This window comes from Eleutherodactylus coqui, chromosome 5 (assembly GCF_035609145.1).
Source record: "Eleutherodactylus coqui strain aEleCoq1 chromosome 5, aEleCoq1.hap1, whole genome shotgun sequence".
Lineage (NCBI taxonomy): Eukaryota > Metazoa > Chordata > Amphibia > Anura > Eleutherodactylidae > Eleutherodactylus > Eleutherodactylus coqui.
The window spans coordinates 180,619,926-180,644,033 of NC_089841.1; the positions used below are offsets into that span (position 1 = coordinate 180,619,926).

Here is a 24,108-nt window from a genome sequence, read left to right on the forward strand (position 1 = left end):
TTAAAAGTGCGCAGTAGCCGCATTAAGGGCGTAATCGCGCTTCAGCGTTTCCGCGCATGCGCAGACGACACTGTTCTTGCCGTGACCGCGCAGGGGAAATCACTTGCTGGACTGCCATGGCGAGGATAAGAAGCAGGCCCTGGAGAGTGCACATGCCGACGAGTGAAGATACCGTGGTGCATCATGAGTAGAGCACCGCGGCACAATCTTGGAATGAATCTCCCTGAAGAATTTACAAGGTGAAGAAAAGTATGATGCAGGTAAGTGAAACAAACTTTTAAAAAATGTCATGCTGTTTATTATAACCCCTTTGCCTTGCAGGACAACAGTGGAAGAAAAATAAAAATCAGATTTTGCAGCAGGACAACCCCTTTAAATTTGACAATTTTCTCACGCCTAATAATAAAGTGATAGTAAAACTATCAGTTTCTCAAATGCAAATTCAAAAGTGACAACTATGGCTGCACTTTTTTGACACTATTGCAAAAAATTGCTGTCACAGCAGATTAGAAAAATAGCAGAATAACCAAACTTTGGCTGTTGCTCTAACTTCAGATTTACTAACAGATGACTACGTTTTGGGTAAAATTCCTCAATTCTTTAGAGGAAAATCAAAATTTGCAGGTCACCTTGGGCACTAACGGATATAGATACATGAACCAAAGTGAATAAAGTTAAATTCTTTATTGATTACTACCCATGGTAGCACCAAACTGGTACCTTCATCGGGTAAAAACCAGCAAGGAAAAGCAGGGGGTTTAAATCCATGATTGAATGGGAAAACAAAAAAATTGATGAACTGAAGGTCAAAAAGGAAGTTGATGACAAAGCTTGTCTCCTTTGACCTGACAAAGGCAGTGGATTGGTGCTGCAAAGTGTAGCAGTCAAAGTGATAAATTAAATGTATCACTTTGGTTCATGTATCCATTTCCATTAGTGCCAGAGGTGACTCACGACTTTAGATTCAGAGATTACCCGGTATACGGACAGATTCTATTTTGGATCTGGACAGCAGGCTGTACGGTGGTGGATTTGAGACTAATGCTCTGTACTAAGCTTACAGTGATACTGTGCTCGTAATGTACAATTTAATCTGAAGATGTGGCCCCAAAGCCCCTGTAACATACAAGACACCAATATTATTAATGGCATGTGGTGGTGGAGGCCCTGTTATAGATTATGGTTCATCAAGCTACAAACTTCTCTTTAATATCCTTATTTTACAACTACTTTAATGACTGCTGTGTAGCCATAATTGTTGAAGTAGAATCCCAAAGAAATTGTAGAGGGTACCTCAAGGGCCACACTGTTGTCACAATCTTGTCACAAGATATAAGCAACTTCCTTCTGTTAAAGGGAGCTTGCTGAAAAACTTGATTCATGTGCAGCCGCATTTGCAAAAACATTGCGACGCTGTGTAAAATGTAAATAAATCCAAAGAAAAAGACAATGCAAGGATTTAGGCATTTCATATAACCATATTTTATTGACAATAGAATCTTCATCCAAAGTTAAGTGAGACATTTTTCCATTTCATTAAAAGGAAAAAAAATTAACAATTAACTCATTTTGAAATGGATGGCAGCAACACATCTCAAAAAAGTTGGGCCAGGACCATGTCTACCATCGTGTAGTATCCCCTCTTCTTCTTACTACAGTCTGTAGACATCTGGGAAGCGAGGAAACTAATTCTTGTAGTTTTTGGAGAGGAATATTGTCCCATTCTTGTCGGATATAGGATTCCAGCTGCTCAACAGTTCTGGGTCATCTTTGTCAGATTTTTAGTTTCATACTGCACCAATTTTGTCTGGATGGCAGGCGGCCAGTTCAGCACTCAGACTCTTCTTTTGTAAGGCCATGCTGTTGTGATGGATGCCGTATGTGGTTTAGCGTTTTTACAGCCTTTTATTAACCCTGTTCCAACTTTTTTTGAGATGTGATGCTGCCATCAATTTCTAAATTAGTTACATTTTGGGAAAATGTCTTTTAACTTCTGATTTGTTCTATGTTTTACTATAAGTAAAGTATGGTTATAGGAGATTTCCAAATCATTGCATTTTTTTCCTAAAAAGTGTTATTACTATAAAACTTTTCAAACTTTATCAGCAGCTGGCCCTGTTTCGAGGAGAGGGGCATATAAATCGGGGTTTTTTTATTTAATTTTATAGTGTGCTCAGATGCCGGAAAAGTTTTTATAGTAATGCTAAAACCCCCTTAACATTTATTTACATTTTACACAGCGCCCCAATGTTTTTGGAATTATAAACAATGTAGTAAAGATTTCAAAGACTCCATACAATATTCAAGGGACATTTCTATGGCAAATGACAAACAAAGGCATTGGCAGCAATTAAACAGTTCCACAATTTCTAATCAACTGGTACCTTTTGAATACTGGACAAAGCACAAGGCGGTGATAAGTTGATTTTAAGCTGTATTCAGCAGTAAGTGTTGACTTCACATGATAAAAAATGCTCCACATTTAACTATAATATACTTTATCCTTTCAACTGAAACTAGTTTGCATTCACCTACTGGTAGAAATTTAGAGTGCATTTAACATAAGACTCTATTAACAGTTTAAGTGGTCCATAAGGGATTAAAATAGTGGGCTCTAAAGGCCCTTTTGCACAAGACTATTATTGTTCTGGTTGTTCAGGCTCCTGCGCTCCGGCAGGGTTTTAAACTATAATCGTCCCATGTAAAAGCATGCAGAAACTTAACGACTGGACGAGAACTCTCCTCCAGCCGCCCCGCCTCCCTGCTGGCCGCGCTGTGAGTGATCCAGTGATACTCGCTTCTGTTCAGAGCGAGCATCACAGGGACCAGTGTCAGGCCTGACGCTCATTATGTGTAAAAGGACCCTAAGTCTGACCATTATACATCCCTAAGAAAACGTAGTTTGAAGTTAACTTCCCAGATTGTTGAAGTAGCCAATGCAGTGAGAAAATCTTAGTTAGTAGTAGAGATGACCGAGAATACTCGCTAAGGACAATTACTCGAGCGAGCATTGCCCTTAGCGAGTACCTGCCCGCTCGGAAGAAAAGATTCATCTGCCGGCGTGGGGGAGCTGTGAGTTGCGGGTGAGAGCGCGCGGGGTGGGGGTGGGGGGGGGGGACGGAGGGGAGATCTCTCTCTTCCTCTCTCTCCCCCGCTTCCTCCTGCTCACTCCCACAACTCACCACTCCCCCGCGACGGCAGCCGAATCTTTTCTTCCGAGCGGGCAGGTACTCGCTAAGGGCAATGCTCGCTTGAGTAATTGCCCTTAGCGAGTATGCTCGCTCATCTCTAGCTAGTAGGCAATAGCTGCTTCTAGATGATTGGTGCAGTTGAAGACTTATGATCTTACAATAAGTTACAATTTTAATTCAAGAATTAATAAAATAAAAACATTCAGGGAAATACATTTCATCAATCTGTTAATCATTGTTGATACTGACTTCTCAGGTGCACCAGTGCTATGTTTCTTGCTGTGATCATATTCCCTTTTTGCCCTCCAATGAAATAGAAACTGAGAAATATTTCCGTGAACAGACCCAAGTAGATCATTCCTTAACCCTTTCCAATCCAATTTTGGATTCAGGGTCTCCTAAATGGCTTTCTCTTTTAGCTGTTATACAATGGTGCCATCTGCTGGCTAAAGCCAGTGTGTGTGAGCCAGAGAAGCTCCGACAGCGGAGTGGCTGGCAATAGACGGTAAGAATACCCTGTCGGACGTTTTCTGACACTGGAGCTGTACAAGCTTCAATCAGAATGCAGGAAGACGTCAGACAGTGGATTGGAAAGGGTTAAAGAGGTTTTTCAGGCAGCGCTGGCTGTTAGTGCTGGGATACATCGGAGCGGAAGTCGCTGCTCCGAACCCCTGTGTAATAGTCAGGGCTTATAATTGCTGATGCAGATCGATGCTTGTAATTACAGGCAGAGCCCCTGGTCAGATGCAATATCCTGGTGTATTCCGGCACCCACGGCCAGCGCTACCTGAAAAGTCCACACTGATGCTAGTACTGCGCATGCTCACTAATGGACGGTGGTGTGCTCCACCGGGGGCCCACGAGAATATGTATGAATCTCGGGGTTGCGCACATTGTACAACCTGATGCCGGAAGGGGGAAGAAGATTACCGGAGAGCTGATACTACATTGAGCTGTAAGAGCAGTGATCTGTGTGTATGTATTTGTTCATCACACCTGTTGTATTTTTGTATATAATGAGGTGATGTGTGTTAACTAGTGATGAGCGAGCATACTCGCTAAGGGCAATTACTTGAGCGAGCATTGCCCTTAGTGAGTACCTGCCCGCTCGAGAGAAAAGGTTTGGCTGCCGGCGGCGGGGAGGAACATAGGGGAGATCTCTCTCTCCCTCTCTCCCACCCCTCCCCTCTGCTGACTGCCACAACTCACCGCTCACCCACACCGGCACCCGAATCTTTTCTCTCGAGCGGGCAGGTACTCGCTAAGGGCAATGCTCGCTCAAGCAATCGCCCTTAGCAAGTATGCTCGCTCATCTCTAGTGTTAACCTTGGGCTTAGGCTTGACAAAAACCGCATAGGTCAAAACATTGCTGGTCCTCCGTGTTCTAATATGGAACGAATAAAGGTTTGAACAAAAATTTATTCTACCTTGGATGCTGTCGTATCTTCACTTATACTGACAAGTCCCTTTAGGACTGATGCCACAAGAGGATTTTTCTGAATGAATTTCTTTTGAAATTATGCAAGCAGTTTCTATGTAAAAAAAATATACTAATGTGATTGCACCTAGATATTGTCAGAAAATGCGACAAAATTTCATACATTTCTGGTACATAATGTAGCATCAAATTTTAGACCAATTTGTGAAAAAAATGCACCATAAAAAATAATCTACTGTGATGGGCATGTCATTCGGCATGGCTTAGCTGAAAAAGTGTATGGCTTTAATGGGATAATATGTGCTAAAATATCAAAGCCAACACACTAGTGGGTATTACCCAAAAATGTCTAAAGATGCATCATCCAGCATTATAGATCAGGAAGTCTAAAAATGTTCCAAATTTAAGTTTGCACGGTCTAACTATTAGATCGCATTAGTAAATCTGCCCCAATGACTTTCACAAAAGTTCAGTGCGTTACAGCGATTCTAACTAAGTTATGGTCCTTATAGGATAGGTCTCGCTAAGCTTGAAAGCGTAATCTTTAAACTTACCAGGCTCCCCATTTCCATGCTGTCAAGTCAGTGCTCCATCTATCAGTGTGACCCACTTCAGTCCATGTGCACGCTCAGAGAACTATGGAGTGCGAACTCATGGACTGAATGAAAGTCACATTGATAGATGGAGCGCCAACATCCCGGGAACAGCGAGTCTAGTAAGTATAAAAATTACACCCTCGAGCTCAGTGGAACCTATCCTATTAAACACTACAACTTTAGTTTTTGGTGTTCATAGGAGGTGATAGATTCTCTTTAAAGTAATCCTCAATGAACTATGTATTGTATACAGAGCTCTATGTTTCACCCGCATAGTTTGATTTTTCTAAAGCCCATACCACTTCCTCCTAAGTTACCCTGAATTAGCAGGTATACTACCGGAAGGGAGTTTACTTCCTGTTTTTTACACTGGGGCCCTCAGTTGTCTGTGTTCACCCCTACACTCCAATATGGCAGGGTAGAACATTTACACTGCCTGCAATATGAATCTGGTCCTTGCAGGCTCCCTTCCAGTAAACTTGTATGACAAAGCATGGAGAAAACAAAGCATTTTGGAGCAATATTCTCTAAATCACTGGACATTATTAGAAAGAGAGAATGTGTTGCATATAACTTTAATACCACGCAGAAGGCTGCAATCATTCATTCATCATTCATTCACTTGTATTCTTGAGTACTTGTAATACACTTCTTAAGACTCCAAGAGTACTAGAGAATGATTTGAAGTTATGTATAATACTCATTGTAATATAATACGTGTTCGAAACATGAAATGTACACCAACAAAGTAGCTAAAACAATTACAATATGTAGATATATAAAGTATCTCTATCATGTTACTGTCTGAACATCTCACAAAAGTACATTGTGAAAAATCGTAACATCAAAAAAAAAAATCTTTAAAAAGTACATAAAAATATTAAAAATTAAATAAAATATAGGATTACAGTTCTGATCTGGCCTCCGGCAGCTGGTCCAGCCATATTAAAAATAAACATTTGTGCAAAAGTGCAAAGTTCCAGACACCGATTAGCAGCACAGATGGAAATGGACCTCTGTTTCCAATATGGTCTAAGTATCTATAGGCACAAAGGGAGATGGAAGGCTGAGGCATAGGAACCTTATTAAATATGGGTTTCATCTTTTTTCAAATTGTTTGGATATCCATGTCGTTGGTAATTTTGATTCATATGTTGCATATGTTCCAGTGGAACGACAACATCATCAGGCTGATGAGGTGCTTTGTTTAGTTCTACCACTCGAGGTACCACGACGGACCAACGATCTACAAAGCAAGACAGATATATTTGGTTATAGAAAGAATTAGGGGTTGTCCTACCTAAGGAAAAAAGTTATCACATATCCCTATAACTAGCTGATTGAAGAGAACTGACCACTGGGACCCCACCCATTATGAGAACGGGGGTCCTAATGGTCTCAAAATTAATGGAATGGTAGCCAGGCATTCATTCATTTCAATACCGGAGATAGCTGAAATAATTCAAGCGCTCAACTTACTTTGGTGGTCCAATTGAAATGAATGTAGCAGCAGTGCACATGCTCAACCGCCTCTCCACTCATTTGAGGGCAGACACAGATTCTCCTGTGAGAACATAGTCTACAGATTTTGCACATGAGGATTTTTAAAACGGCACCAATTTGGTAATTCCCCACCAGCACTATGGACACCATTTTTCTGATGAGTGCCCTCAAAGACCCCTACCCTTCCTAAAATGATCACCAGGAATTGTAAGGCAATCTACTGCAATGCCCGGGAATCCAGTGGCATGCAAATTCACTCTCTTCTATCACCACCCCTTTTTTACACACCTATTTCCACTATTTTTCCAGAATCCTGTTGAACCCTCTTGTACAACTCATGAATAAATCCCTATAGCCAAAATGTCAGACAAAAATAATATAATATTGGTAATGTCTGTGATCCTGGATGACTATGGATTTCCTGAATCAACAGGCTCTACAGAGCAAACAAACCTCTTGAGCACTTCAGAGATTTCAGTTAGAGAACATTTTTGGCAGTGGGCAATGTGAACTAATGTAGTTTGCTTGGAATCTGATTTTCAGTAACAGAAATCCCTAAGCAGCATCAAAGGGTTTTTATCACTCTACGGAGCATTTATATTCAGGAGATACTTTGTGGTATGAGTGTACATAGCTGTCAATCACCGATAGCTCCACCCATTGGACTGTTCAGCTCAGGAAGAGCAGAGATATAAATGAATAAACTTATACTTAATTTTTCCCCATACAACCTGCTCACCTCCTCCAGATCTATAACATGGTGCCTGCAGTTTGGACAGCATGTTTGATCAGATTCCCTTTAAAGGTCATAGACGATACCAATTTTTATGTTTTTATGACATGTATCAGAAGGTCATTTTGACTCAATTTTCTTATTACTGCATAGAACTAGCACCCTTGAAGCCCAGCCATGGGGATCCTTCGACTATACCCTGCTCCTTCTAACACCCTCCTCTGTATACACATTTTCCATTTTTATGGAATATTAGTTTGGGGGGGGGGTTGTCAGAAAGGGTGTGGAGACACCTAGGAGGTGAGTGAGAGGAATTATAAGGCCTTGCATGCTCCTCTGGGTAATATATGCAAATGAGGAAGATGAAACAATACCTCTGCAGAGCCACCCATTGGATGGCAACTACCTTCAAACCAATGTGCGACTCTTTAAACCAATAATTGGGAATAGGAAACCAAGCCAGAAAACCATACACAGACAGCTGTTTCGGGATGTTTGCCCTTCATCAGTGTGCAGTAGGTTTCTGGCTTAGCTAGTAAGAGACCTGTGATGTAGGTCGAGAGGGGTGTCGTCTCCAATGAGGGGTATCGTCTCCAGGAATGCTACCATCCAATAAAAAACTTTGAATAAATATTCCTTCCTCGTCACCATCTGGATAAAGCATTATTTCTACGAGCTGACCAGGATATTCAGGGGTGTCATTTCCACTGGCACCCCTGCTAAGTAAATCCTTCTGCTTTTTCACTTCACCTATCCGGTTACTGGAGCACTGGGTTTTTTTTAGTCTATTGTATATTACCATCCAATAGGTGGCGCTGCAGAGGTATTGTTCCATCTTCCTTATTTACATATAGAAAATTGGTAATGTCAAATGTTTTATAAATTAAACTACAACACTGGATAAGAGGTGAACTGTACACATAATTTTTTTGCAAACAATTTCTAAAACTGTGATATTTAAATGTTAACCCCGAATATGGCCATTGCCTTGAACTCTATTAGGATGCCGAAAGGCTCATCCATTAAACACTGTCTATGCATTAATAATCTGCTCATTTTTGAGCCAAGTTGTACTGTTGTCAGTGGAATGTTTGATGGATCGTTTACTCCTCAGATCAAAACATGCTATTAGCAATAGAAGTAATCCATTAAGCATACTGAAGTCACAGTATGCTAATAAAGCCATGACCTCACAGCATGAAAGGAGGGGGCAGCTTCTCAAAATCTGTGTCTTTCTAGTACAGAATAAAACAATGTATCTATTGAAAATATAATAGAAAAAAGTCAGGCCTACCTCTCCGTAGACGCCCCATGGTTTGTGAAAAGCCGTAATATTGATAAGTGTCGTTTTTCCCAGGGTCCTCATTAATGATGCCAAGATTCTGATTCCAATGAGACCAATTCACTTCATCCACCCTAAAAGAAATGTAACTCCATATCAGAAAATGGGGTGACAATTATTTTTAGTAATGCACCATAACTATTTTACTGTCCTGTAACATATGACATATATGGGCCTGCACACATACCCTGCACAAAATTAACCCTTTCCAATCCAATTTGTATTCTGGTTTTCCTAGGGGGCTTACTCTTTTTCTGCTGTTATGCAACAGCGCTATATGCTGGCTAAAGCCAGTACTGCATGAGGTGACATGTTGGATAGGCTCAGACAGCAGAGAGGCTGGCAATATAGAGTAAGAGAACCCTGGCGGATGTCTTCCAACATCGGAGCTGTACAGCCTTAAATCATAATGTCTTTAGACATCAGACAGTGGATTGGAAAGGGTTAATTAATTAATTAATCCTTTGATCACAATAGGGGATTGTGAGTGAAGTTTACTAATACATGTCTGTATAAAATACTAAATTCTTGTGTTTTGATATTTTATTCTATTTTCTCTAAAAAGGTTTCCTTCCCTAAAATGTGTAATGTGAATCTATTTTGGTATTCTAGTTAATTTTATAGCAAATGATGCTTGATGATTATACACAAACAAATAATTATATTTAGATGTAGCAGGGCACAGATTGTTTAATGTGGCGTTGCCAAGTTTCCGATTTGGCATATCACAGTGTGTTATCCATGGCTTTGCAAAGCACTGTATAGTGAACTTGAGGTCGCCTTTCCGCTGCAGAAAACCCACATCAAATTCTGCGTCACAATCTGCATGATTGGATTTTGACGCAGATCCACAGCAGACTTCACCCCTTCAATTGAAAGGGTTAAATGTGTTGTGGATGCACAGCAAAATATGTCCCAAATGATGTGGATTTTGGGGTGGATCTACACCAAAATCCGCAGTGCAAAATATGCAGCAGATTTTGTGTGCATTTGCACAACATGTGACACGTGTGAATGCATTCTAAGGCCTTGCTCAGACAAACGCTTTCTGCGCACTAGTAGGCGTGCCAAAAGATCGCCCCTCGCATGTTGAAAAAAAAATCGCGTGACCGGGTGAGCAGGGGGAATCAGAGGGGGGGGGGTGGAGAGGGAGAGAGAGATCTTCCCTTCGTTCCTCCCCCCTCTCCCCCGCAGCTCCCTGCCCGCCGTCAGCAGCCAAATCTTTGCTCCCGAGCGGGCAGGTACTCGCTAAGGGCAATGCTCGCTCATCACTAGTGTCCAGTGTGTTTGTTTTCACAAATGGAGGTTATATATTTTGACCAAAAAAAAAATCTTTATTCACTAAGTATCATATAGCTTTATGGGGCTGATACATTTCATCGGTGTGTGGATCTATGTATATTTGTTTAGACTGAGATTAAAACTGGCATATTCTCAAAATGAATGTTATCCACATAGCACTAAATATTTACCCAGAATCTCGCATCCAAATCTGAGTTTTGCTTTAACGGACTGATGAACCAAGACAACCTTTTCATTCCAAGCAGAAATTAGCACAAAATAGACAAGGGTCTAATGAGGTCTAATTATGAATCAATAACAGATATTCCATTAAATACTGTCATAATTGCCAGTCACTGCCTGTCTCTCATATTTACCAGAAGATTTAAATACCATCTGTTAATTCATGCTGTGCCTTGTGGTATAGCTGAAGACTTTATTAATATGCAAATAAGGACCACCACAACCCCCACTCTAATGATCATGAGTAATGCCCTTGGGAACCTATTTGGCCTAACCACTTTTTATACAAGTGCAATGTAAATGCTAAGAGCCACTTTAAGAGGCAGAACAAATGCAAAAGACCATTATAGATTTACCGTAGTCTAGTAAGAGTGTTAATACCTGGCCATTTAATTTAAAAAAAAAAACATTCCTATTTAGAAACAGTTTATAAAAAGGATAAACTAAAACTCTGTTGACAATAAGTGAATATCCCTTCTTTTTCAGTTCTCATTCTTCGGAAACTGAATACCCTCTGCCTTCCTGGCGTGCTATACGGAGTTCAATCACATACAGCAAGGTGATCGCAAATGAGAAACAAATTATTTACCGGTAGTCCTTTTTGTGCTAAAATTGCTTGTAAATTGCTGTATAATCAGGGAGACGATGCTGTGTTTGTGGATTGATGGCTGCATAATCTAGCAGTAAGTAAACTATACTAGAAAGTCTAATGGATGTTCTGTTTTCTGATTGGGCTAATTATAAAAAGAAGTTCTATGTAAAGCAACTGCATACATACCATGAAATGTTTCATCTAAAGTTACCTCGTTATCAGGATTTTTTTTTTTAATTCCTGGATTTCTCTTCTAAAGCCACTTTCACTTGGCAGTATTGGGGTCAGTATTTTGATCAGGATTTGTAAAAGAAAACCAGAAGTGGGTCGAAAACAAGGAAGAGATGCAAATCTTTCAATACTTTTTCTTTCTGGAGGTTCCACTCCGGGTTTTTAGCTTACAAGTGTTGATAAAATATGGATAAAAAATACTGCCGTGTCAAAGTGGTCTAAATGAGGGCGAAAAGACTTCAATTATTCTGCTCCTATTTTAGATAACCCCTTCCAATATGGACATTCGGGAACTCCTATGAGCCAGAACATAGACATGCACTAGTTGACTTGAGCCATCCATGCATTACAAGAAGGGCTATTAAGATGAATGCCCAATGTAATGTTACTTTTCCCTGTACGAAGTGTCCAATTATCAGAGCTTGTTATCAGGATTGCTGTCCAGACCCACAATGATCACCTGATTGCCATGGTATCAGCATTCTGACAGGCATCGTCTTCAAGACAGCTCTTTAATAGACATCATTTTTCTTTCATTCTTATTCTGCTGCATTCATTGAATGACACCCACCTTCTCCCAGGTGAACTTGATAGACATATTTTTTTTCTGCACACTAACTATGTAACTATGAATTATGTAACTTATTGAGGAACCATGAATTAGCTTTGTCAGTGTTAATTTTTGGTTTTCTATGAATAATGTGAATATATCAATCTTAGTCTTGTCATGTGTTGAGACCAGTGTCAGAGTTTCCTAACCAACTAGTGTCAAGGTAATTCAAAGCTCGGAAAAGTTTTTTTTTTAGTATTCTTGATAAAAGGTTCACCTGAGGATGCAAATACATTATTTTACAAACACACATTTCAGTGAAATCGTCCTACCTAGAGAACCTAAAACGTTTAAAAAATGTTGCTAATACTGGGGTGGATTGGTGCAGGAATTGTAGTCAGGGGTGGAGTTAAATGCCCAATATAGCAATCACCTCTAAAATGCCAACTTATTGATGGAACTTCAGACATTTCAGCTTCTAAGAATACATAGTGGATGGTATTCTAATTGTGGTAATTTACGACAGTCTTTACTGTTATGAATTGGAATATTCAATGACTTATAAAAAAAAGCAATGACCAAATCAATACATCTTGTATAAGTTGTATTTTTTAAAAGGCAACTACTGATCTCTTACAGATCACGTGCTAAATAGAGGAAAATTACCAATAAAAAGTAATTGGACCAACAGTTACATATTCCATAATGAAAGATTCATAAAGATGAAAAGATTACCTAAAACACCATCGTCGATCAGGAGTCCCATCTAAATTTTTCCCAACTGTTACCATCTCTCCAGAACGAAAAGCTTTCCTTATGAAGACTGGAAATGACCGCTCAATGTCCAGGATGGTGGTGGCCCACTGATGTAAAAAAAAAAAAAAAGGAAATGCAGATTTCTAGATTACCCAAAGAGTCGCTAATAAACAACAGATGCAATGACACTTGTAAAGGTGCATTCACAGGAGCGAGTGTGATATCGGTCAAAGAAATTTAGACCAACATCGCACTTAAAAAACAATTTCTGCGAATAACATCTGGAATAGAGATGAGCGAGTCTACTTGCTAAGGCACATTACTCGAGCGAGTAGTGCCTTAGCCGAGTATCTCCCCGCTCGTCTCTAAAGATTCGGGGGCCAACGCGGGTTACAGGTGAGTTGCGGCGGGGAGTGGGGGGGAGAGAGGAAAAGAGAGAGATCTCCCCTCCGTACCTCCCCGCTCTCCCCCGCAGCTCCCCGCCCCTGAATCTTTAGAGACAAGTGGGGAGATACTCGGCTAAGGTACTACTCGCTCGAGTAATGTGCCTTAGCGAGTATACTCGCTCATCTCTAATCTGGAACGTTAACTTTGACTTTGCACAATCTAGAGGCTCAGTTACAGCAAGTGTGGACCGCAGGATACCATACGGAACCTGTATGCCTCAATGCCCGACTTGTATCACATCTTGTATCCAAGCTAGAGGCGGCCCAACAGGATATTAGAGCCTCACTTCAAGGGTTCAATTTTCTAAAATAAATGATACGTTTGCACTGATATTGTAATCACTTACTAACATCAATGTTACAATCACACATACAAAGATTCATTTAATTCTAACAACTCCTTCTAGGTGGTTCATTTTTTTTTTTGACAATGAGTGTACTTGCTGTTGAAACTGCTGGTCTTAACCCCCCACTGTCTGCTGATCCCACCCTGTCTGCTAATTCTCATGTAATCATAACATTACTACAATGGCCAATCAGGGCAGGGCACTGTGAACATAACATCACTGCAGTCACCTGAAGTAGCATCACAATGTCCAACATGTAAATAAGGGAGATGGAATAATACCTCCACAGTGCCACCTATTGGAAGGCAGCATTCCTTCAAGTCAATGTTAGACTCTTTATACAAGCCTTGTAACAGTGACCAGAAATTGAAAGCCAAGCCAGAATCTATACACAGACAGCTGTTTTGGGGTGCTTGCCACTCATCAGTGTGCAATAGGATTGTGGCTTGGCTGGCGAGAGGCCTGTGACATGGGTCAGAAACACTATCTTTTCTTCTTAAGAAGAGCACCTAGATGGTGAGTGAGGAGACTTGAAAGGCCATTCATGATTCTCTGGGTGATATGCACATAAGGGAGCCTTTTAAGTCTCCTCACTCACTGTCTAGGTGCTCTCCCTAAGGAGAAAAGATAGCATTTCTGACCCAATATCCAACACATCACACACCAGCACTGTAAATACAGACCACTGCAATGAAAGCAGACTACAGCAGTAAGGAGCAGTACTTAAAAATTGAAAGTGGTTTTACTAATGTAGGTACCAAAAAAGGGTTTTCGTAAACTTGGTACACATTTGTATCACAATTGTGGTTAACCATTGAAATCATGTTCTTTAATTTTGCTGCCCACTGGAATAGTTCTATACTAATGTCATTCAATGCTAGTTCTCATGCTCACATCATTCACTCCTTTCAGATAGAATTTTAGTTATGTCTGTATATCTTTTTACCTGTAACTTCCAGAGTTGTTTGCTCTCCTTTGACACTTGGCCAACTGTTTCCCCCATTAAAGCGATTAACATGTTAAGTAGAAGGACAAAGGTGAGGATGATATAAGTAACCAGCAGAATGATGAAGACAGCCGGGTACTTGGCACTGTTGATCATCTCTAGGTCTCCCATTCCAATAGTTAGCTTGAAGAGATCCAGCAAGAACTTACTGAAGGTGCTACTATCTCTGCAAGATGGATACTCGGGCACAAAGCATTCTGTTCCATTATCATTGCAAATTTCCTTGGTAGAGCAGGGATTCAGCAACGATACCAGAGCTATGGGAAGAAGTCAGGAATGACAACCTTTACTAAATATATCCCCACACCACATACACCATTTCATTGTAGCACCATACCAAGACTTTTTAATTTTGTGCATCTGGTTTTTGACTTTGCCAAAAGTACAACTTGTTTTTTACTTGAAACTTCTAAGTAAATAAATGGGTTGGTTTTGCGAAGTCTAACACCACTGGAATTGGAGCTGGGAGAACTCACTACCGTGTAATTACATAATGTAAAGGTCTCTTATTTTCAAAAACTAAAATAATGCCTGCTTTGTTTTGGGGTTTTTTCCGTCTTTTACGGTAAACCATTTTGCAACATGCCAAGATTTTTCACATGGTTTTTATATGAATTCATAAGTTAAAAAACTTCTCTGTACCTCTACATAAAGCTGGAGGCCAGGATGGTACAAAGTGAGCACCATATTAAGGATCAGTAGAATACATGCAAGTGTACATAGACTTAGGATTGTTCAGGTAGGTCAAATTAAGGCTGATTTAGACGCAACGATTCTCGCTCAAAAATTGCTGAAAGCCGTGTTTTGAGTGAGAATCATTGTGTCTAACCGCAATGACAGTTTTCATTAACAAGTCGCTGATCGTTCTCTTTTAGCATGCTGAAAGACAATGATCAGCCTTATGAAGAGTTCACAGCGGGATACCGCTGATGCTATTGTTTCAGCTGTATCCCGCTCCCTGAACACAGCCGGGGTATGAAGAACACAGCGCTCCAGCTGTGTTCTGCATACCCTGCTCGGAGCGCTCAGCTGTATACCAGCTGTGCACTGCGAGCAGAGAACAGCTGGATGCAGAAAACAAGCAGCCCCGCTTGTCTTCTGTATACCTCGCTCGGAGCACAAAGTGATCACTCAAACTTGTCAATCAAACTGCCATTTGAGCCATCACCTTGCCCTGTAAATGCACACAACAATTCTTGCTCAAAACATGTCTTCTGAGCGACTTTTCAGCGAGATTCATTCGTTGTGTCTAAACAAGGCAAAAGTTTACAACCTCAATAAATAGTTGCAGTGTCTTTATATTGCATCTGTAAACATTTCAACATTGAATCCTATGAAAACCTGGGAATTTATTTCTGATTTTGGTAACATTTGTGTTCACATGTAGCAGTTTTGCTGCAGATTTTCAGCAGTAGAAGAATCAGCAGCTAATCCACAGCTGAAAATCTGCACCGATTGATGCAAATTTTGGTGTGGATTTCAAACAAAAGTCTGCACCTCCTACAAATAAATTAAGTCGGAAGGTGCAGAATAAGCTATGGCTGCAACATAATACAGTAACAAACATGTTTCAGCACTCATACACAGTTAATATCTGCATAAAAATGCATAACTTTTGTTTATAATACCCGCATAAAAATTTAAGGTTCTTGGCGCACAGTTTGATTGCCTTCGTGTCTGCCCATCTACCACATCAAGGCAAACTTTAATGGATGAGTACCTAGCTCTATAGGCACCTGTCTTTGGGCTGAAAAGCCTCCACATGAATGGGAAAGATATATACTATCACCGAACCACCTGGGACAGATGGTTTTTAGGGTCACAGCTTTTGGCATATGCGGCTTAATAAAGTTTGCCATTGTATGCTGCTTACCCTTTTAACAAAGTTTCACATATTCCTATAGTTTTATGTTCAAAGGAAAGGAATAGAAAGGCCACTTTCATTCCAGCTTTTTACACAGCTTCTCTTACTATACATTTGATCACCGAGACAGAATAAATTCCCTGAGAAAAATGTGACCCTATCACCGAGGGAACAATAAACTTAAAATATAACCTTTATTCTTCAATAAACTAAAATGCGTGAAGGCCTTGTTATTTCATTTATGATAAAACCTCTATTAAATTGTTTATCAGTCACAATTGGTTCTTGTTATCACTGCTATAATTTCTGAGTGTATCTGTCACTGTTTAAATCTATCCCAGCTTTGGCCAATGATAGTGCTCTATGGCATTTGTAATTTCTGATACCCTCAAAATATAGTTTCAGCGCTAGGTAGTGTGCACCGTAGCTTAGAAATAAACATGTATTCTGTGACCCCTATGATTTATAAAGGGGTCACCTATACCATCCACTGTAGGTTATTCGGGTGGTATTAATAACACATGCATATCGCCAGGTCTACAGAGAGGATAAACGATCTTTCTCGTATTCAAGCAACACTCTACCTATAGAGCCCAGCATATATACACATGGCTGATTAACAGCCAGTATACTATCTGGTTCTGTAATGTGAACCAATTTGAATAATTATAAAACCGAAGGGAACAGTCAGTATAGTTTTAATGTACTGACTATCCTCAACTTTAATGGCAAAAAAACTGGCGCCTTAACTGCTCTTTTTTAGCAGTGAGCACAGGCACCGTAACCACTCACTCTGTTGTGCTTATTAAAGTGAAATGGGTGACAGAACTAATGTATATTTTGTATTGCTAGTTCAAGTCAACCACACTACTTATTAACTTCTAAGCATGAAGGGGAGACTAATTCTCGCACATACAGAAACTCCTTTTGATTAGTAACAGGGTCTCATGTGTGCTTTCCCCCCCCCTTTTCTTTTCACAGGGAAAAGGGGGATATTAGTCACCCACAATAACAGGGATGTATTAGAGTCAGATGGCCCAGTTTTAAAGTACCATCTATGGCAAGTTGACTCTAACTACTGACCCTGATACTACTCTATTAGCCCCATCAACGCGTTTCAACAGTTATATATGCATAACTGTATCATCAGGATGATTTGTATGGGTATACGTGCAGACAGCCTGACGGCTGTGTTCAAATGCTGCTCATTTGAACACAGCCGTCAGGCTGTCTGCACGTATACCCATACAAATCATCCTGATGATACAGTTATGCATATATAACTGTTGAAACGCGTTGATGGGGCTAATAGAGTAGTATCAGGGTCAGTAGTTAGAGTCAACTTGCCATAGATGGTACTTTAAAACTGGGCCATCTGACTCTAATACATCCCTGTTATTGTGGGTGACTAATATCCCCCTTTTCCCTGTGAAAAGAAAAGGGGGGGGGAAAGCACACATGAGACCCTGTTACTAATCAAAAGGAGTTTCTGTATGTGCGAGAATTAGTCTCCCCTTCATGCTTAGAAGTTAATAAGTAGTGTGGTTGACTTGAACTAGCAATACAAAATATACATTAGTTCTGTCACCCATTTCACTTTAATAAGCACAACAGAGTGAGTGGTTACGGTGCCTGTGCTCACTGCTAAAAAAGAGCAGTTAAGGCGCCAGTTTTTTTGCCATTAAAGTTGAGGATAGTCAGTACATTAAAACTATACTGACTGTTCCCTTCGGTTTTATAATTATTCAAATTGGTTCACATTACAGAACCAGATAGTATACTGGCTGTTAATCAGCCATGTGTATATATGCTGGGCTCTATAGGTAGAGTGTTGCTTGAATACGAGAAAGATCGTTTATCCTCTCTGTAGACCTGGCGATATGCATGTGTTATTAATACCACCCGAATAACCTACAGTGGATGGTATAGGTGACCCCTTTATAAATCATAGGGGTCACAGAATACATGTTTATTTCTAAGCTACGGTGCACACTACCTAGCGCTGAAACTATATTTTGAGGGTATCAGAAATTACAAATGCCATAGAGCACTATCATTGGCCAAAGCTGGGATAGATTTAAACAGTGACAGATACACTCAGAAATTATAGCAGTGATAACAAGAACCAATTGTGACTGATAAACAATTTAATAGAGGTTTTATCATAAATGAAATAACAAGGCCTTCACGCATTTTAGTTTATTGAAGAATAAAGGTTATATTTTAAGTTTATTGTTCCCTCGGTGATAGGGTCTCTTACTATACATACCTGAGGCATAGCCAATCATAAAGAGGAGGTACACAAGGAGGAAGCGAAACAAATCCTTAAACAGGATCTAGAAGATAGAAAACAAAGTATTTAGGCTACAAGAAAGTGAAACAAGATTTGTTGAAACAGTAGCACCTCTATAAAGGGCAGTTTACCCAAGCTTTGGGCCCCCTGCACACGGGTGGAAATTCCGCGACAGGATTTCCCGCAGAATTTCCGCCCGTGCCCACTGCCATAGGATTGCATGCATGCACGCAATCCTATACACACAGCCACGACTTGTCCACGTGAAAACACACGTGGAAAACAAATCGCGGCATGTTCTATTTCTGTGCGGGTCTCGCAGAGGCCGGCAAAGAAATGTCAGTAGAGACCCGCCGGCTCTTCTCTGTGCATGCGCCGCCTGGGCGGCAGCCGGCACATCACAGAGAAGAGGAGACGCCGGGAGCGAGTTAGCTGCAGGTCTCTGCAGGGCACGGGTCCACATCCCGCTGCGAGAATTCTCACAGCAGGTTACGACCCAGCCGTCTGCAGGAGGCCATACTAATGTGTGCAGGACAGCACTGAGATACTTTCTTTCTACTTACATCTTCTCTTAGAGGTTGTTCACATGTTGCTGTGGATTTTGGTCCGGATCTCCAGCAGATTTCACCCTGGAAGGTGAAATCTGCACCAAAATCAGTGCAAATCAGCTACATGTGAACATACCTTTACTGCCCTTGTCATGTTCATGAAACTTGTGATTGCGATGTAGTTAGGCAAAGTAAGAAATCAAAAAAGTTCCTATAGTGAACCGCCTTGGCCATATAAAAATAGTGAGGAACTGTAGGGTTTCCAAGTTCCTGGTTGCTCTCTCCATCTACCAACCTGTGTAGTATATAGTAATGTGTAGGGCAGAACTACTGCCGGAGTGAAAAAATAATTTATTGACATTCTGATATATTACTGTGAAGAAGATTGCTTAACAGCCCTAACACAATATAAATTTCAATGTAAACATAAAATTCCGACACACCAAGTTGATGTAAGGGCATGCACCCACTGGGTGGATTTTCTGTGGATGTTTCGCAGTGGAAAAATCTGCAGCAAGTCTGCACTGTTTGGTGTGGACTTTTGCAAGGATCCGCAGTAGGTTTCACTCTTTTAATTTAATTCTAGAGATGAAATCTGCTGTAGATCCACATCGAAAGCTGCCTCAAACTCCCCACCAGATGGTGCAGAGTTTGGTGAGGACTAACTGTGGATTTTTTGCTGTGGAACATCCGCAGCAAATCCGCTACATTGGAACATGTTAATGTAGTTAAAAAAAAAAAAGAAATACAACTTAGATTTGTTTTTTCAAGATGTGGCCATCTGGTCCAAACTTTTATCCAATAGAAAATGCATTTAACACGCTCTTATATAGGACACAACTCATAAGTAAATAGCATTCATTTGTGAGCATAATGATGATTAAGACAGACCTACAGTACAAAAAGGATTCATTTACCATAAACCACATTCCTATAAGAGGAGACATACGACTAGAATACTGTACGGAATAACGCATTTTAGTATTTGTGGACTAGGCATTCCTTTTTTAGTCAAACTGCCAGGGAACCAGCAGAAGAGAGGCCTATGGGAACATAGGCACACCATTATGTCTTCCATTATACTTACTATATGCCATTAAATTAGCTAGTGTTTTTAAGGTTGAGATAATCTTTCTGTATACATAAATACATAAATTAATCCCACCTTCTGAAGCATAATACTGTATGTTCCTGTGAGTTTCAGTCCTCTGGTAAAGTACAGTGCATTCATCCATCCTAAAACCAGGGCAAACACCATAACGGCAAGATAAGCCTCAATACCAGCCAAGTAGAGGGCAGCAGTGACAATAATCAATACTGAATAGATGAAACTGGATTAATAAAACAAAAAAGTAGGGGGGAAAAAAAAGGTAAAATTAATATAGATACAAAGACAACCACATTCAGTAACATACTAATATAGTATGTTAGGCTGAATGAAGACAATGTTCATCTAGTTCAGCCTGTTTCTACCCCTCCCCTTGTTGATCCAGAGAAAGGCAAAAAAAAAAACCAATGAGGCAGATGCCAATTTAGCTCATTTGGAGGAAAAAAATTCCTTCTCAACTCCATAATGGCAGGCAGAATAATCCTTGGATCAATGTTTGAGTTCCTACCTAACTCCAAGCCCCGGATCAACAACCTCGCGGGTCAACTAATGTCTATATCGTGTAATATCATAGCGCTCTAGAAAGACAGCTAGTTCCCTCTTAAACTCCTCTACCGATTTTGTCATCACCACATCCTTAGGCAGAGAGTTCCACAGTCTCACTGCTCTTACGGTAAATAACCCCTTTCTATGTTGGCGATGAAACCTGCTTTCTTCTAGACGTAATGGATGCCCTCTTGTCACAATCCTGGGTATAAACAGATCATGGAGATCCTTGTATTGTTCCCTAATGTATTTATACAGTTATTTAGTCACCTCTTAACCGTCTTTTTTCTAGGGTGAATAATCTCAATTACCTCTCTGGGTATTCGAGCCCTCTCATTCCGTTTATTAATTTAGTTGCCCGTCTTTCAAGCACTGCAACATCTTTCCTGAGCACCGGTGACCAGAACTGTACACAGTATTCTATGTGAAGCCTGACAAGTGCCTTATATAGTGGGAGGATAATGTTCTCGTCCTTCGCCCCAATACCTCTTTTATTGCACCCCAAAACTTTATTTGCTTTTGCAGCAGCTGACTGGCATTGACTGCTCCAATTAAGTCTACAGTCAACTAGTTCTTCCCTAGGTCTTTTTGCATCTCACTTTTCCCTAGCAGTACCCCATTTAGTGTATATTGGTGGCATCCATTTCTCCTGCCCATGTGCATAACCTTACATTTATCAATGTTGAACTTCATTTGCCATTTTTCAACCCAAGCCCCCAACTTATCTTGGTGTGATTGTAGCTGCATATCGTCCTTCTTTGTATTAATTATCTTGTATAATTTTATATTATCTGCAAATATTGATATTTTACTGTGTAGTCCTTCTGACAGGTCATTAATAAATATATTGAACAGAATGGGGCCTAATACTGACAACTGTGGCACCCCACTTGCAACGGTGACCCAATGAGAGTACTAACTATTTATAACCAGCCTCTGCTTTCTATCTCTGAGCCAGTTCTTTACCCAGATACACATGTTTTCACTCAATCTGAGCAGTCTCATTTTATATATCAGCCTATTATGCGGCACGGTGTCAAAAGCTTTAGAAAAATCCAGATATACGAGATCAATAGACTCTCCCAGGTCCAGCCTAGAACTTACTTCATTGTAAAAGCTGATCAAATTGGTCTGACATGATCAACCCCTCATGAACCTGTGCTGATGAGGAGTTCTTCCGTTGTTTTCCTTGAGGTAATCTAGGATGGCGTCTCTCAGAAACCCCTCGAATATTTTTCCAATTATTGAAGTGAGACTTACCAGACTGTAGTTACTAGGTTCTCTTTTAGACCTTTTTGTATATTGGGACCACACTGGCAATGCACCAATCTAGTGGTACAACCCCGGTCTCAATGGTGTCCCTAAATATAAGAAATAGCGGTCTAGCCATCACGTCACTTAGTTCCCTTAGAACCCTTGGGTGTATTCCATCTGCCCCCGGCGATTTATCAATTTTAATCCTTCTTAGCCTGCTCTGCACTTCCTCCTGTGTTAGGCATGTAATACTTAGATGGGGGTTCGTTTTTTCCCCTGCATCTCGTGTGACATTTCTTTTTCATTCGTGAATACACTTGAGAAAAAGCTATTTAATAGATTTGCCTTCCCCTCATCGTCTTTTATGGTTCCTCCTGCATTATTTGTTAAGAGGTCAAAGCTTTCAGTGCATATCCTTTTACTGTTTCTATAATTGAAGAATAGTTTAGGGTTATTTTTGCTCTCTTTGGCCATCAGTCTGTCTGCCTCCTGCTTGGCAGTTTTGATCTTTTTCCTTACATAATTTGTTTTTTCCCTGTATGTTTTTAGCGTTTCTTTGCTGCCTTCTTGTTTAAGTAATTTAAATGCTTTCTTTTTTTCACTTATTGCCCTCATACAGTCTTGTCGAGCCACATTGGTTTTCTTTTACTTGTATTTCTTTTATTTTTGAAGGTTACGAACTGCTCACATGAGGTAATTAGGATGTTTTTAAACTTCTCCCATTTGTCATTTGTGCTGTTACTTTTGAGGACATTGTCCCAATTAATGTTCCCTAGATTAATTCTGAACTGGTTAAATTTTACTTTACTGAAGTTTAGTTTTTTTGTCGCTCCATGATAAGGCTTCCTCTTGAATAACACCTACAATTTAATTATATTGTGGTCACCATTTCCCACGTGTCCCTCAACCAGCACCCCCATGATTCGGTCCAGTTTGTTAGTTAATACTAAGTCCAGAGTGGCCCTCCCTCTAGTTGGCTCCCGCACAAGTTGGGAAAGGTAGTTCTCTTTAATTATTCTCAAAAACTTATCGCCCCTATGAGAATTGCAGGTTTCATCTTCCCATATTATATCCGGATAATTAAAGTCCCCCATAATAATAACTTCATTGTGGTTTGACACCTCTTCTATTTGTCTTACTAATATGTTTTCTGTTTCTTCTGTTGCTTTTGGTGACCTATAGAAAACCCCTATCAGGATTTTATTATTCTTTGCTCCCTGTATTTCTACCCACAGAGATTCCACGTGTTAATCTCCTACACCTATATTTTCTCGTAGCTTCGGCATTAAGTACGATTTAACATACAGATAGAAGAAATTGTTACCCTGTATGTTCACCGCCCAATCACACTTATCATCAAGCCATGTTTCCGTTATTCCCACTATATCGTAATTTTCTTCAGACATTCTCGCTTCAAGGTTACCCACTTTACTGATCAGACTTCTTGCATTCGTTGCCATACAATTTATACACTGGTTGTTATTCTTTATGTTCATTGTTCTACCTTTGGTCCTATTAGCTATACTGCCAGTTCTAACTGTACTAACCCCACCTCCTGCTCGACCCCTCGTTCCCATTATTTGGTCTCAGGTCACTGTCTATACTATCTACCCTTCAATTTCTGGTCCCTAGTTTAAACACCCCTCCAGCCTTCTAGCCATCTTCTCACCCAGCAGAGCTGCACCCTCCCCATTGAGATGCAGCCCATCCCTATGGTAGAGCCTGTAGCTGACAGCAAAGTCAGCCCAGTTCTCTAGGAACCCAAACCCCTCCTTCTTACACCAACTCTGGAGCCACTTGCTTACCTCCCTAAGATCCTACTGCCTTAGGCCTTAGTCAGACGGGCGTTTTTTCGTGCGATTTGCGGATCGCATGACGGATGCGCATCCGCGAATCGCGTGACCGGTGCGCGCAAGTCGCCCGCAAATCGCCCGAAAATCTGCTCCTAGCCGCGTTTCATTAGAAACGGGCCGGAGCTGTCCAGCGCATTGCATTCAATGGAGACGGCAATAGAGCCGCCTCCATTGAAAGCAATGCGTTGCGGGCGAGCCCGGGATGAATTGTCGGTAAGGGCTTAAATATATAAGCCCTTCCCTGCAATTCATCCTAAAATGTGTTAAAATAAAAAAAAATTGTACACTCACCTTCTCCCGGCAGCCGGAGCTCCACGCGGCCGTCCTGCAGTGGGTGTGAAGGGGGTGTGAGTCAGACCTGCCCCCTGATTGGCTCAGCGTTGAGCC

At 40.7% G+C, this 24,108-nt stretch overlaps 1 protein-coding gene across 1 annotated transcript in view; it reads right to left on the bottom strand.

Moving 5' to 3' along the window:
• Positions 1 to 5,299: 5,299 nt before the first annotated feature.
• The window catches only part of TRPV4 (transient receptor potential cation channel subfamily V member 4), a 91,416-nt gene continuing 72,607 nt past the window's right edge, over positions 5,300 to 24,108 (bottom strand). The window contains exons 11-16 of the mRNA XM_066603872.1: positions 20,126 to 20,291; positions 18,389 to 18,455; positions 14,196 to 14,512; positions 12,436 to 12,563; positions 8,756 to 8,877; positions 5,300 to 6,471 (exon numbers count right to left, since the gene is read on the bottom strand). Coding sequence (XP_066459969.1) covers positions 6,311 to 6,471; positions 8,756 to 8,877; positions 12,436 to 12,563; positions 14,196 to 14,512; positions 18,389 to 18,455; positions 20,126 to 20,291 — 961 coding nt within the window. The 3' untranslated portion in view covers positions 5,300 to 6,310. The remainder of the gene's footprint in view (positions 6,472 to 8,755; positions 8,878 to 12,435; positions 12,564 to 14,195; positions 14,513 to 18,388; positions 18,456 to 20,125; positions 20,292 to 24,108) is intronic.